We start from the raw sequence: 14,250 nt of genomic DNA on the forward strand, positions 1-14,250 counted from the left end.
GGTGCAACCATGTTTTAAATCCAACAATCTGATTCCACTGGAGACTCCGACCATGACACTACACTGCCTCCTCAAAATAAGTATAAAAGAACAAGAGCTACGTAAGGTTCCAGGGGTGTTGACAACTAAAGCCGTAGACGAGGATGTAGCTAAAACTGAAAATAAATTTGATTTGAGCTTCCTAGCAACCAAACCTTAAAGAAAAAGTTGAGGAATTAACCTCAGTAGGGTAGCCAACCATCCTGGTTTGCAGGGAACTGAGGGGTCTCCCGGAATGTGGGACTTTCGATGCAAAAATGGAGATGGTTGGGTACCCTACTAAAGATGTCTTACAGCATTTTATTAGGCCTCAGGTAATCTAAAACATACCAAATCTTGATGGTGTTTTCAGACCTACACTGGCTCCTTGAGCACCTCCTCCCACTATCATTAAAAATACTAAATAATTTTCATCATTAAAAGTACTAAATAACATTCTGCTGGGGAAGATGACAGGGTTGTAGAAAAATGAAGCCCTGTTAATTGTTGGTTTTCAACTATCACATCTATCAGTATGTTCAAGAGTCTGGATAAGAGGGGCTCATGAATTCTGGGTTCAAGTCTGCCAACTGTGCTTTAATTTTCTTTTCCAAGGTCATATCGGATTGCTTTCTTTTAAAAAAAAAATCCTCCCTACGTCACAGGCAGAGATGTATGGGCTAGTGACTCTTAGAAAGCTTGGTAGCAACCTGGTCAGAACTCACAGGTGAAGCGAAACCAAGACCATGGAGTAAACCCTTAAAGCCAGTGGAAAGAACAGCTCTGAATCAGTGATGAGCTTCTAAAGATGGGAACCGGGTCTTATGCATCTGTGCTCCCTCCACAGCAACACCTTGCAAATAAATGTCTTAACTGCAATCTTAATCTTAGTATGTCAGAGCTAAAAAGATCCATAGCTATCATTTGGTACAAATGTTTACATTTACTGAGGCCGGGAGAAAAGAGGTAAATTGCCCAAGATGGGTCACAAAGCTGAGGTGAGACAAACTGAATTAAATGGGAAGTGAGCTATTCCTTAACTAAGGTAAGAAAACCTCAACTAGGTTTCATGAAAGAAAATAACAGATCATTTAAGGACCCAGCATTGTAACTCCAATCCAGGTGATCTGTCATGGGTCTTCATAGACCTCAGTTGTTAAGTGCCAAAGGAAAGCAAATATTTTAAGAAACCCATGCAAAATAAATGAGCAACTATTCAAGTGGAAAAGACAATATCTTTGTGGAGAGGAGTAAAGCTCTACCATAACATGTTAAAAATTTTAGAAAAACTTAAGACATTTTAGACTAAACATTTTATAGGTATTTTCCAGCCAACTTAAGTTTCTATTTAGACTCAAGGCAATCTTTTAAAATATAACATGATCCCATTTAACTAAGCTGAATGCCCAGCATGGGCCGGTCACCGTGCCAGGGCACCAAGCACGGAAAAGAAAGGCCAAGGAAAAGGTTGGTCAGCATCTTGATAACATGCACACACGTTCATACAAACACTCAAAATATTAAGACAGGACAGAAGGGTCCCAATGAAAATTTCCAAATCTCAATCACAATTTCTCATCTCAATTCACAATCAAATCAATGGATCAATCAAGCAAGCAATCAATTAGCATTTCTAAGCACCTGTTACCTGCTCAATCCCTGCCTTTAAGAAATGAATGATATAGTTGAGAGAGAGGGCGGGTGGGTGAGAGGTTTGGTTTGAAGTAAATACCAAATGACGAGGGACATCGTGTTGGTGGGGGGGGTAGGTAGGCACAGTCATTTTGGATTGGGTGAGATAGAAGAGGTTTCCTAGACATAGAGGGGCCTGAACTGGCTCTCAGCAGAGTGTAAGAGTGTCTCAGCTGGGAGAAACAGTAAAAGCATTGAGATGGAAAGGGCTCACGGGGTGCTCAGGTGGTAGAGTCAACATGCGTGGCTGGAACAAAGGGTTCAGGTGGGAAGCCCTTAGTGGGTGATGAAGGTGAAAAGGCCAGCTGGAGTTGACCGTGGAAGAATCCTCTACTTCTAGGAAGGAGGTCTGGTAAAAGGGCTACACAGCTGTCTAGGCTGCCACTGCAAACTCCATTTTTCTAGCCTTGTTTTCATAAAAGGTATAATTTGATCCTTCGAACTTTTCATGGCTAGATCTAAGCACATCAGTCCTAAAGTTACATGATTTTTAAAATATCTCTGAGCATTCACAGTTCACCAGTGGAATCTTAGGGCTACAAACAAGCGAAGAATAAGCTAAGATTCCCTATCAGTCATTTTCCAAGGAATCTGGGGCAAAATATACTTTCTTTTGCCTGGGAGGAAACAGAATCCACAAAGTGCTTTGTGATTCTCTAATACAAAACGTCACACCAGCAAAGCAGAGCTAAAGGAATCCTAAGCCCAGCTTGCACACATTCTATAACATATTTGAAGAAAAAGAAATTATCAGAAGCAGAAGAATAAAAGGAATATTTGAAATGAATTGTTATTGTTCAGAAAAGCCATTTTAACAAAGAAAAATCTTATTCCCCTTAAAAACCTCTCCTTAAAACCATGTTAGGAATCCTTCATTATCATGAATATATTCTGATTTAAAGAAAGTAGAAGAATCTTAGAAATAGTTTAGCATTAACCATTTGCAAGGATTTTTCTTTTTCTTTTTTTTTTTTTTTTTTTTTGCAGAATTCCCATCATAGATAATTGAGTAGCTGTATTTGCATACTTGCGAAGTAACATCCCAGTATTTACTATACTACCCAGGCAGTCAAGAGAAGGATCTTTTTGTTTGGTTAGTGTTTCTAAATTGGGGGGGGGGGGGGGGAGGTTGAGAGTGTGTGTGTGTGCGCATGTGTGTGCGTGTTGGGTTGGGGGGAGACCTACTGTTTTTTTTTAAATGCTCAAATAAAACAATTACTTAAAAAAGAGCTTGTGACTTGGACGTGCCCCGAGTTCAATTTTGCCAGCAATGGCGAAAACATTCAACAGAGCCCTAACCTCTTTTCTCTCTTGACTATATAATGGTTTGCAAAGGGGTTTAGGCCTACTGTGAAAGACTCATGTTAGACATTGGAAGAGTCTAATAGAGAATGAGCACCAGGCCTTGAATAAACAAGGGAGATGGTGACCTTTTGCCCCTTCTGCTGAAAGCCCAGCACATCCTGCAGCAGAGGAACGGAAAAAAAGCTGGTGTGCATCCAGGTGCTGCAAAATCTTTGCCTCTGGATTTCTCCCACACTTTGCTCCTGAAACAGTTTAAACTGAGACATGACTTAAATAGTATTAGGGAGTGAGGGGAAAGTACAATTCCTGGAACCAACTGTTCCGCTGTCCCTTAATCCTTTGTTCCCCATATTGTTTGAGTCCTGTAGCATGCAGCACACGTTCTACGAGCAACAGGCAAGACGATGGATTTAGCAGTGGCTGGACAATTAGTCCCAATTAGGCCTGTTTCCCAGCTGAATGTAAAGGGATGGGGGGGGGGTGAGGTGTGTGTTGCGGGGGGAAACTACAGAAATTTTAAAGATATTTCATCATGGAGGCAAGCTGTATAACATAAAGCAAACTGAATTAGGGGTCAGGAGACTCTGCCAAAATTCACTGTGTGACATTAGGCAAATACCTTAACCTCTCTGTTGTTATACACAAAATGAGGGCAACCCTCAGAGGCTCTGAAGATCTCATGCCAAATTGTAGTTGAAAGTACATACTCTGGAAAAGTTCAGCGTTACACCAACGTGGAGGATTCCTCTGAGTTGTACTTGGAACCATAGATACCCATCTGTTTGGGGAATCATACACCTTTTATTCTCCTGGGCAGAAGTCACCAGTGAATTTCTTATTTTATTTCTAGTTTCCTGATGGCTAATTTTTTTAAGTTCATGAGTGATACTTACATATGTACATGTGGCGGCTGGAATCTGCTCTGGTTGATGTTGTAGTGCGTGAATGCCTGGGTGGGGTTGGAGCTGTACTCATCCACCGTTATGGTAACCTTGCCTTGAGAAGGAATCCCATGTGCCATCCTTCCTCCCTATAGGCATGAGCAATTCACAACTTTCCGGAGCAAAGGATGGAAGCAGGCATGGTGCGTTTCAGCCCAATCTCTGAACCCAAGGGTCTACTCATCAATACTGCTGTGTGTTTCTGAAAAAAACAAATGAAAAAAAATGAGAACAAAGAAAAAGAGGATGTTCTAAGCGATGTCAGATGGGACACCTAGACATGAAATTGGTTCAGGAAAAATCTTAATCTGTGTGGTTGCCTCATGGATAAAACCTTTCCCAATTCTCCACCCAGCATGTACTTCAGAATGGACATGACACTCCGAATGATAAGGCTGGCTGCTAGCAAACCATTTCAATGGTGTTCAAACTAAGATTTCCTCTTTAATCATCATTATGGCACTTAACGTGAATTACGGAAGGGGCACATCCACAGTTGCCATGGTGTCTAACTATAAATGGTTTGTGCTCGAAGTGGCGAATCTTCCAAACCTTCCCTGCTAATTGGAATGTTTGGTCTGTACAAAGTTGGTGTCACAGAATAATTTGAAATCCCGGTGCTTAGCACAGCCAGAAAACACAATGCCAAATGTAAATTTAAAATGCTGTGCTCGTAACAGATACCTGTTTGTAACTGTAATACACGCATAATATATACACACATCACATATAATTTTTTCTTTCACAGTGGCTCCCAACACACATAGGTGCTCAAATCTTGGTATATATATATGGATTCCACTCTGGCCAAGAACTTTATGGAAGGCAAATCCTTCTTGCTAAATGTAATATAATTTCTTTAAACCCTCCAGTTACTCAGAGGAAAGTCAAATACATGCAGGCTTGGACCACCATTTTGGATGCACTCATTACCGCCCCTCTTGGAGCCCAGAAGGAGAGGTAAAGGAGGGTGGTCACTGAATCTACCGCTTCACTCCTGCTTGGTGCTGCATAATTCTCAGTAGCTGGTTTCATACTTTAAAAAATGTTTCTGTTCTTTTTGATTCTTTGTATAAATGTCAATATATTATTTGCTGCACTGGGTTCGGAAATGAGGATGCTTATTTTTATACCAAGTGTGCAAAGACTGAGCAGAGCACACCCCTGCTTGGTTGCTGCTGCAATTGATCAGTGAAATTGTAAAGAAGCGGGCAGCAGCTCCCTGGATAACCCTTAGGTAACCCGCCTTCTTACTTCAAGTGCTCCACATTAGAATATTTTCACCATGTGCACCATTAAGCTCTGGGAATCTTAGCTGCTATCTCAAATAAAAATATTTAGAATAATAGGATTAGATTTAAATTTGGCATGAAACACCTTAAATACCAAGCAAAAGGCAGATGGCCTGCCATAGGCCATTTATTTTATTATTTTACAACCCGGGGCTTGTGTAGTCCTCCATATGCTAGCTGGGCTAAGAAATTCCACAGCATTCTACTCAAATCATTGCCTTCTTCATATGAGCAAAGCAAGCTAAATAACACCCACCTTGCCTGCATTCCTAATGCACAACAGCACCGCCAAGAAATGAATCCCTCATGCTCTGGCATTTTAAACAAAGTGTCACTTAGGGTTCTCTTTCTTCTTCCTGACTTCATGGGAGGTATGAGTCCTCTAAGCGCTAGCTGACAGACAACCAGGCCAGTAGGATTAACAAATTAAAATCTTTCCCCATTCCTCTGATGTAAGATATCTATAAGAACTGCTTACAAATCATAATGTAGCAGTTTTCATACCAAGTTTGCAGCTGTTTCCTTAATTTCTCCCACAATTATATTTTACTGTTATTTTGCATAACAGTAAAACACAACACCTGCTTCAAATTGCAGTCCTGTTCTAAGTACTGTAATTCTCTTTTGAGACACAAAGTACAGAGAGACACGACTGAAGCGCAAAACTGCATAATTGCACCACGCTGAAAAGTAAAAACAAATGAAAACATCTTCCTGTTATAGAAATGACTGTCATTAAAAAGAATGTTAGCCATCAAAGCACAGAGGGGAAAAAATACACATTTTCAGACTGCAAGAACTTAGTGTTTGCATAAATTAGAGAGTGGTGTAAAAATTACATGAGAATTCTTATGTTCCTGCCATCAATGTCTATTGTGTGAAATACAGAACATCAAGAAGCAAGAGAAGCAAAATTCATGTCTAGACCATTGTGACCTCTCAGTAACAATCTCTGCACCGGGTGCCAGAAACAGTTTAAATGTTTCTGGAGTAAACTCGCTAATTAAACTAAGCAAAATGGCCTACAAATGAAAGATACATTCCTGTTATGTAAATATCTAGGCAATGACTTACAGTAGTTAGCATCAGACCCTCCCGTTTGAAGCCCAGAAAAGATGGAACTTAGAAGGTGATCAGTTTGCACTCCTATATGGTCCACTGTACCCTAAAGTCAACATGGGATTTTGCCTTTTCTATCAAGTGAGATCTGTGCCTCTTCAGCAAGCACAGGCCCCTGTTACTCGGAAAGGCGAAATGGGTGGCTGGCACCTCATTTGAATTCATCTTTACCATGTTCTCTTTCAAATGTTTTATCGAAACAGTGCACCTGCAGTGTCTATCTTCTTTAAACTGGAGTCCTTTGAAGAAAATGTCAGACTGAGGCAGAGAGCTTCAAAACTTTCACAGGAACCTTTATAGACAAATCAAGAAAAAGCTTATTTTTTAAAAATGCTATGTTCACCCCCACTCACATCACAAGATGATCATATCCCAAGAATAGGAAACACCAATACATGGGAAAGGCCTTTTTGTTTTTTGTGGTTTTTCTGGTAAACTCCCTCCTCTAACCTGAGAAATCTGGAAAAAGCTTGAAACAAGACAGAATGATACACCACCTAAAACTACCAAGAACCTGCATCACCTTGCTTCACATATTTAGTCAGTAAAGCCTTCCAAATAATCAGATTTTGGAGCAGCTCATCCTCATCACACTTACATTACTTTATGTATAATATTTACAGAGACCAGTATTCTTTTTTAAAATGTCCATTTTTATACTTCAATACATTTGCTCTATAAAACAAAGGAACCCAGTACTAAATGCCAGGAATCCTAAAGAAAAATGTGACACTGCCAAACATTCATGCTGGTGCTACTTTGATTTTCCCTTTAAAAAAAAAATCATGTGAGCACATTTTGCATTTCCTAGACAGCAATCACTTATCCTGTGCCTTAAGCTGTGCAACTTGGAATGTTCTTTTTCAGGAATCTAGTGGGAAACGCTTTTAAAGTCTGCTGGCAATGAAGGGATTAAAAGCTGAGGAATTAAATAACTGTCTCCACCTCCTAGACACCAGAAGTCCAATTTACCAAGAGTTTTCAAAGCAACAACTCATGACCTCTCTGCCCGAGCACCGCACGGCACAGCCTATGAGAAAGGAGCCCGTGATTTCCTCGTTTAAACAAGGATGCTCATTTTATTCACTACCCCTAAGAAGATCGCCCGACAGCCTGGCCAGACTTCGGGACTCGCCTGCTCCGACTCCGCCAAATTTCGCTTTCTCCTCCCTCTGCAGCACAGATCGAGTGCTTTCTCAACTCACGCCCTTACTCTTTCATGCCCATCTCCAGTTACTCATCCCTGTATTCCGGAGCGATGCCCAGAAGCCTTCCGGGCGGCTTCTCCAGCAAGGTGTTTAGACGGATGCACAAAGTTCCACGTGCCTCAGTCCACAGAGCGCCCTCCCTCCCGACGCACTTACACCTGAACTTGTCTCCAGCACTGCGGACACCCGGCTGGCACATTCTTTCGGAAAGAAAGGGCAGGACTTTTCTCCCGCGCCTCTGGCAACGCGTAGAGCCTATATATGGTGGGGCGGGGGGCGCGGAATTCTCTACTTTGGATTGGTGTGTTTGTTTTAAATCTAGGGTGGGCAGTTGGGGGTGGTCAGCAACTACACACACACACACACACACACACACACACACACACTGACACACTCACACACACTGACACACTCGCGCGCGCCCTGCCCTCCCGGCTCACGGCCGGCTTGTCCGGACTACAGCTCCCCCTTCCTTCCTGGAGCACCAGCTCGCCTTACTCGCTCAGTCCCCCGTTGCCACCGCCGTCGCCTCCGCTGAGGCCGCCGCTTCTGGCACTGTTGGCGCTGGCGCTCGCGGCCCCAGGCTCCGTTGGGCGCCTTTCTTTCTCTACCTTTCCCCCAGCCCCGAATTGATTGATGACCACCGGCGGCCAATGGCTCTGACACCGCACCATCCTCGCTCGAGCATCACAGCCCCACGCCCCCGACGTCAGCCTCCAGGGCGCGTTGGCATCCCCGAACCCTCAGAGCGGAGCCCGCGCCCGGAGCCGCCACCGCCTCCCTGCTCTCTGCCCCGGAGCTGCGGGGCTGCTTCCCTGGAGCGGCAGAGAAAGAAAGGGAGGGAGCCAGCGAGCGTTGGAAGGGGGTGTGGAGACCACGGATTCCCCCCCCTTTGGAAATCTTTTCTTGCACTTAAAGTTTTGCTTGTTTTTTCCACCATGACCTGTTTGTGTTTGTTTGCAGCATCTCAAGTCAATTACACATTTTTCATGACCCGCATTTGCACTTAATTTCGGGTGTGTTGGGGGGGAATGTGGTAATAAATCTACCCCACTGGAGCATCCTTAATTTCCTTCCTTGCTGGTAGATTCTAATCCCCTCCCCAACCTCCAGGAAAATGCCCCCTCTACCTCCTAGGCCGCAAACCTTGTAATTCAAAGGCTTTACAAAGATAACCCTGTTACATGTAAATAGCATAGAAACTCCTGCCTCTCAAGGGAAGAAATCGGGCGGCAACGGTTACTTTTTCTCGCTGCTCGTCCCCCGCAGCCCAGCCCGGGTCGCCTGCTCGATCTGCAGGCTACGATCGTGGAGACCGGAGGCGGCGGGGGAGAGCGAGGTTGGGGCGCCGGGAGAGAGTGAGAAACAGCCCCGCGCGAGAGCGGCGCGCACGCGGGCGGCCCGGGGGCGGCCGCGGAGCGCAGCCCGAGCACAAAGCTGCGCGGCGCCTTCCTGGCCACCGCACCTCGCTCGGGCCGCCGCGGGCGCCCGGGGCTCGGGCCAACACAATGCACCCGGGCCTAGGCCGGGGCGGCTCGAACACATAACCCCGGGACTTTCTAGTAAACAGCTCGCCGAGCCCTCGTCCCCACCCCCATCCCCGCTGCCGGGCTTTCGCCGCCGCCCCTCGCCGACACCCCCTCCTTCCCTCCTAAGAAATCCCGGCGGAGGAGGGAGCCGCGAGGTGAGGACCCCGGGAGGTCGAGGGCCGAGGACTGGGGGGGGGGGAGGGGAGAAGGGCAGAGGGTCAAGATGGGGAGTGGGAGGGAGACAGCTCCTAAAAAAGAATTCGCTTTCGCTCGGGGGTTGAAAATAAGCCCTCCTCGGGTTCCGAATTGCCCGGGAAGCGCCGGCTTGTGAGAATGTCAGGGGCACCGGGGCAGCCGCGGTCCGCAGCCTCCGAGCCCCTCGCACGCGCCGCTGACAAGGCACCTCGCACCCGGGCTCCGCTTTGTGTGTGCATTTTTTTCCCTTCCTCTCGCGCGCGGCACCGGGCGCCCGGCCGCCTCCTCCCCCTCCCCCGCCCTCCGCCTCCCTTCCCGGGGCGGATTACCTTTCCCGGGCTGCGCTCCGGGTCCTGGGGATGCCTTCAGCGCCCGGCGAGCAGGCGATCCATCGCGAAGCAGCAGGAGCCGGCGGGAGGCGCGCGGGGGCGGCGAGGGGCGCGGGCGGGCCAGAACCTTCGACCCCAGAGGTCCCGCCGCGGGCTGGGGCTGGGGGCCGGGGGGCGCGGCACGAGAGGGAGGCGCGGGGGAGAAAGGACGGGAGCAGCCTCGATCTGGGGAGAGAGCGAGCGAGGGGGCGAAGAGAGGGAGCGAGGGCGCGGCGAGCCGGAGGGAGCGAGAGCGGTGCAGTGACAGGGACTGCCACTGGGGTCAAAGGAGCACAGCTCCAGGAAGCAGGGCGGCCGAGGCGCCGCTCTGTGCGCGCTCCCCGGCGGGACCCCGCGCCCCCGCGCGCCCCTCCTGCTGCCCCGGCCCACTCGAACCCCCACTGGCGCCCTGAGGCCCCGGGGTTGCAAGAGGAGGAGGGAGCTGAGGGCGAGGCCGGCAGCCTGCTGGTGCTCCCGGGTCAAGCAGGCGGCAGGAAGCTGAGCTGCAAGTTCATCATCAGGAGTGCGATCAGCGTAAAAATGATAGGGGACCGGGGAGGGGGGCTACGGAGCCCCAGGAAAATAAATGGAGTTTTCCCTCCAAATGGGCGTCTTCTGCAAAGGGAACACCCAGGAACACCCAGGCCCCAGGCCCCCCACCCACCGACCTGCCAGGCGCTGTCTGCAGTCCTGGCACAGCTCCAGGGCGCAGAGCTTGCCTCGGGGGCAAGGGGAGCGGCTCGGGCCCTGCGCTGAAACCAGGGAAGGCGACCCTGGGTCCCCCTCCCCGTCTGCTGAGCTTAGACTTTCCTGGGGGAGAGCTATGCTCCCTTTTCTCAAGCCTTTCAACTCGCCACACACACACACACACACACACACACACACACACACACACACACACACACACACACACACACACACACACACACACACACACACACACACACACACACACACACACACACACACACACACCCTTTCTTTCTGCGATGTTGTTCCTAGGCCAATCCAGCTGATAATTTCTTTCACCTCCATGAATTAAGGCAGGTTCAGTATATGGAGGCAAGGAGAGGCAAAGACTAATTGTTTCCATTTTTGTGTTTGGGGCACATTTCTCCCAAAGGATAAGCAATTCAAAAACGTAAAAATAAAAGTTTGTCCTTTTTCCTCTGCTACTTTGGGTTATGGAAGAAAAGGTTTTCAGAATTGTAGGCAAACACGTAAGGAAAAGAAAAGCGGCTGAAATGCTAGAAGACAGAGGACAAGGAAGAGAAGGCTTTTAGAAAACTTGGTTGGTGGTGTTGACTGTGAAAGATGAGGTGGCCCTGGGATGTTATGCCATTGTCAGAGCTGAAGGATCTGGACGCCAACCAGCTCTAATTCCTTTCCAGGAGGCAGACTCAAAAATCTAGGCATTCTCCAAAGGGAAATCCAATGGATGTGTGTGAGAGGGAGAAGTGTGCTAGGTATACTATGTGACAACTGACTAGACATCCTGGCTGAAATTATATCCCCTAAAAATAAAAAGGAACCGTTTCAGCCTGGTCTGTGGCCTCTGTGCTGAGACTAATTGGTTTCCAGGGTCTGGGGAGGAAGGGAGAGAGGCTGGTTGGAGCCCCTATAAAAAAAGATCAAACAGAATTCACTTGAAAATATGTCCCTTTTACAATGGGCTTTCCTGACACTTGAATTTTTTTTAACACCTTTATTGGAGTATAATTGCTTTACAATGGTGTGTTAGTTTCTGCTGTATAACAAAGTGAATCAGCTATACATATATCCCCATATTTCCTCCCTCTTGCGTCTCCCTCCCACCCTCAGCTATACATATACATATATCCCCATATCTCCTCCCTCTTGCATCTCCCAGTCGCCCACCCTCCCTATCCCACCCCTCTAGGTGGTCACAAAACACCGAACTGATCTCCCTGTGCTATACTGATCTCCCTGTGCTATGTGGCTGCTTCCCACTAGCTATCTATTTTACATTTGGTAGTGTATATATCTCCATGTCACTCTCTCACTTCGTCCTAGCTTACCCTTCCGTCTCCCCGTGTCCTCAAGTCCATTCTCTACGTCTGCGTCTCTATTCCTGTCCTGCCCCTAGGTTCTTCAGAACCATTTTTTTTTAGATTCTATATATATATGTGTGTTAGCATACAGTATTTGTTTTTCTCTTTCTGACTTACTTCACTCTGTATGACAGACCCTAGGCCCATCCACCTCACTACAAATAACTCAGTTTCGTTTCTTTTTATGGCTGAGTAATATTCCATTGTATATATGTGCCACATCTTGTTTATCCATTCATCTGTTGATGGACACTTAGGTTGCTTCCATGTCCTGGCTATTGAAAATAGAGCTGCAATGAACATTGTGGTACATGACCCTTTTTGAATTACGGTTTTCTCAGGGTATATGCCCAGTAGTGGGATTGCTGGGTCATATGGTAGTTCTATTTTTAGTTTTTTTAGGAACCTCATACTGTTCTCCATAGTGGCTGTATCAATTTGCATTCCCACCAACGGTTCAAGAGGGTTCCCTTTTCTCCACAGCCTCTCCAGCATTTATTGTGTGTAGATTTTTTGATGATGGCCATTCTGACCGGTGTGAGATGATACCTCTTGTATTTTTGATTTGCATTTCTCTAATGATTAGTGATGTTGAGCATCCTTTCATGTGTTTGTCGGCAATCTGTATATCTTCTTTGGAAAAATGTCTATTTAGGTCTTCTGCCCATTTTGGGATTGGGTTGTTTGTTTTTTTGCTAGTGAGCTGCATGAGCTGCTTGTAAATTTTGGAGATTAATCCTTTGTCAGTTGCTTCGTTTGCAAACATTTTCTCCCATTCTCAGGGTTGTCTTTTCCAGGGTTTCCTTTGCTGTGCAAAAGCTTTTAAATTTCATCAGGTCCCATTTGTTTATTTTTGTTTTTATTTCCATTTCTTTAGGAGGTGGGTCAGAAAGGATCTTGCTGTGATTTATGTCATAGAGTGTCTGCCTATGTTTTCCTCTAAGAGTCTTATAGTGTCTGGACTTACATTTAGGTCTCGAATCCATTTTGAGTTTCTTTTTGCTGGCACTTGAATTTGAAGTAAGGTATGTCTTATGCCTGAGTAGAAATGAAGGGCTTGCTAATGTATTTCTTTTGTTGTACAGTATGTCCAGAGTGTCCGTACTTGTCACATGTGCTGGGAGCAAGAGGACAGTCACTTTCCTCGCCCAGCATAAACCACAGCAAGTGGCATTGGCGTTAAAGAATGCCAAAGGTGGGGAGGGGCTCCTTTATATTTTGTTTTTGATTTCCAGCCCAGCAGCAAACACTGACTGGAATCATGTTTTTGAAGAAATGCTTGGTTTTGTTTTCTTTCTTCTATGAGTTAGCAGTACACCCCTTATCCACATGGTTAAAATGTTTCAACTGATTTTGACTGATTTAATCAGTCAAAAATAAATCTGCGCCAGCCAAATTATTTCTGTGGTTTTCTTCCTTTAGAAAACAAACAACCTGATAGTCAATCAAAAAAGGAAAACTAGCTTGTGCATGATCCTAGATCTAAGTAACGTGCACACAAAAAGCAAATAATAACCTGTTCTACTTTAGTGGCACATTTCATGGGATACTTAATGCTATAAAAAAAATCAAGTGAGTGATCCTTTACAAAGTTGATGAAAACTTCTTTATCATTTTATTGAATGGGGAAAAATTGAGGCAAAAAAAGGTTAAAATCGTAACTTGCAGTGTAGGAAGAAGTCAACCTCTACTGTGTCCCTGCTAATCAGTTATACACTGAGAGTTGGTGACCAACCTGTATTAAGGTTATGAATTTTTATTTCCATTTGTCTACCAAAATAAAGAAGCTGGAGAAGTATGAGTGAATTTAAATAATAAATTAGGACAAAAAGGAACTCACTTTTCAAATAATTCTCATCCCATGGTTTTGAACATATTGCATTTTGTCAAATCATATTCTCTACCAGCATAGCTACCTACACTAAAAACTTGTTTTAAAATGAGTGGATGTGAACCATGTCTGTCCCCTGACATTAGCTTGGAAACATCAAACCTCATTATACCAAATTTTGAATGTTATATTCCGGGAGTTTTGGTGGTGTTTTTTTTTTAAGATAAGTGAGGCTGTAAGCTCCATTTTTTTTGTTGTTAAATTCAATTTTTATTGCTTCTAATAGAAAACAAAAGAAGGATGAAAATCAAATGCCAAGTTTATGCTTGCCTCTATGCAAATATTACACATTTTTTCCTTTAATGGAATGTAAACCTGGACCCTTTCTCCAGTGATTTCATCGAAGGAACTGGCAAATATACTTCCTGATATCCTGCTGCAGTATCTTTTAAAATATCATTTCAGAATGCATTTAGGGAAGAAAATGAGAGATAGGAGCGTGGGAGAACCTTAGGTGGAAGCTTGGAAAGTGAGTGCTACTTCCCTTGAAAGCTCAGTACTTTATTTGGAGTTGGCTTTCATTCTCCCTATGAGAATAGTTTTCCAATACTTCAGGGATACTTGTGTATAACTAAAAGCTTGGTTCAACCCTGCAGCTCTTCTTCAGAAAAAAAATTCAA

The 14,250-nt window shown here is 45.4% G+C and overlaps 1 protein-coding gene and 1 long non-coding RNA gene across 4 annotated transcripts in view; one reads left to right on the forward strand and one right to left on the reverse strand.

Annotated features, from left to right (window-relative positions):
* The window catches only part of MPPED2 (metallophosphoesterase domain containing 2), a 173,966-nt gene extending 164,050 nt beyond the window's left edge, over positions 1-9,916 (reverse strand). The window contains exons 1-2 of one of the 3 annotated variants that reach the window (XM_060017367.1): positions 9,629-9,916; positions 3,909-4,158 (exon numbers count right to left, since the gene is read on the reverse strand). In XM_060017367.1, the coding sequence (XP_059873350.1) occupies positions 3,909-4,036 (128 nt within the window). In that variant the 5' untranslated portion in view covers positions 4,037-4,158; positions 9,629-9,916. Of the gene's footprint in view, positions 1-3,908; positions 4,304-8,073; positions 8,302-9,628 lie in introns of those variants that run through there. The other 2 variants (XM_060017366.1, XM_060017365.1) reach the window with 2 other exon arrangements.
* The window catches only part of LOC132429161 (uncharacterized), a 47,198-nt gene continuing 41,942 nt past the window's right edge, over positions 8,995-14,250 (forward strand). Inside the window, exon 1 of the long non-coding RNA XR_009520296.1 lies at positions 8,995-9,259. This is a non-coding gene — a long non-coding RNA (uncharacterized lncRNA). The remainder of the gene's footprint in view (positions 9,260-14,250) is intronic.

The sequence above is a fragment of the Delphinus delphis genome, chromosome 8, assembly GCF_949987515.2.
Source record: "Delphinus delphis chromosome 8, mDelDel1.2, whole genome shotgun sequence".
NCBI classification, from domain to species: domain Eukaryota; kingdom Metazoa; phylum Chordata; class Mammalia; order Artiodactyla; family Delphinidae; genus Delphinus; species Delphinus delphis.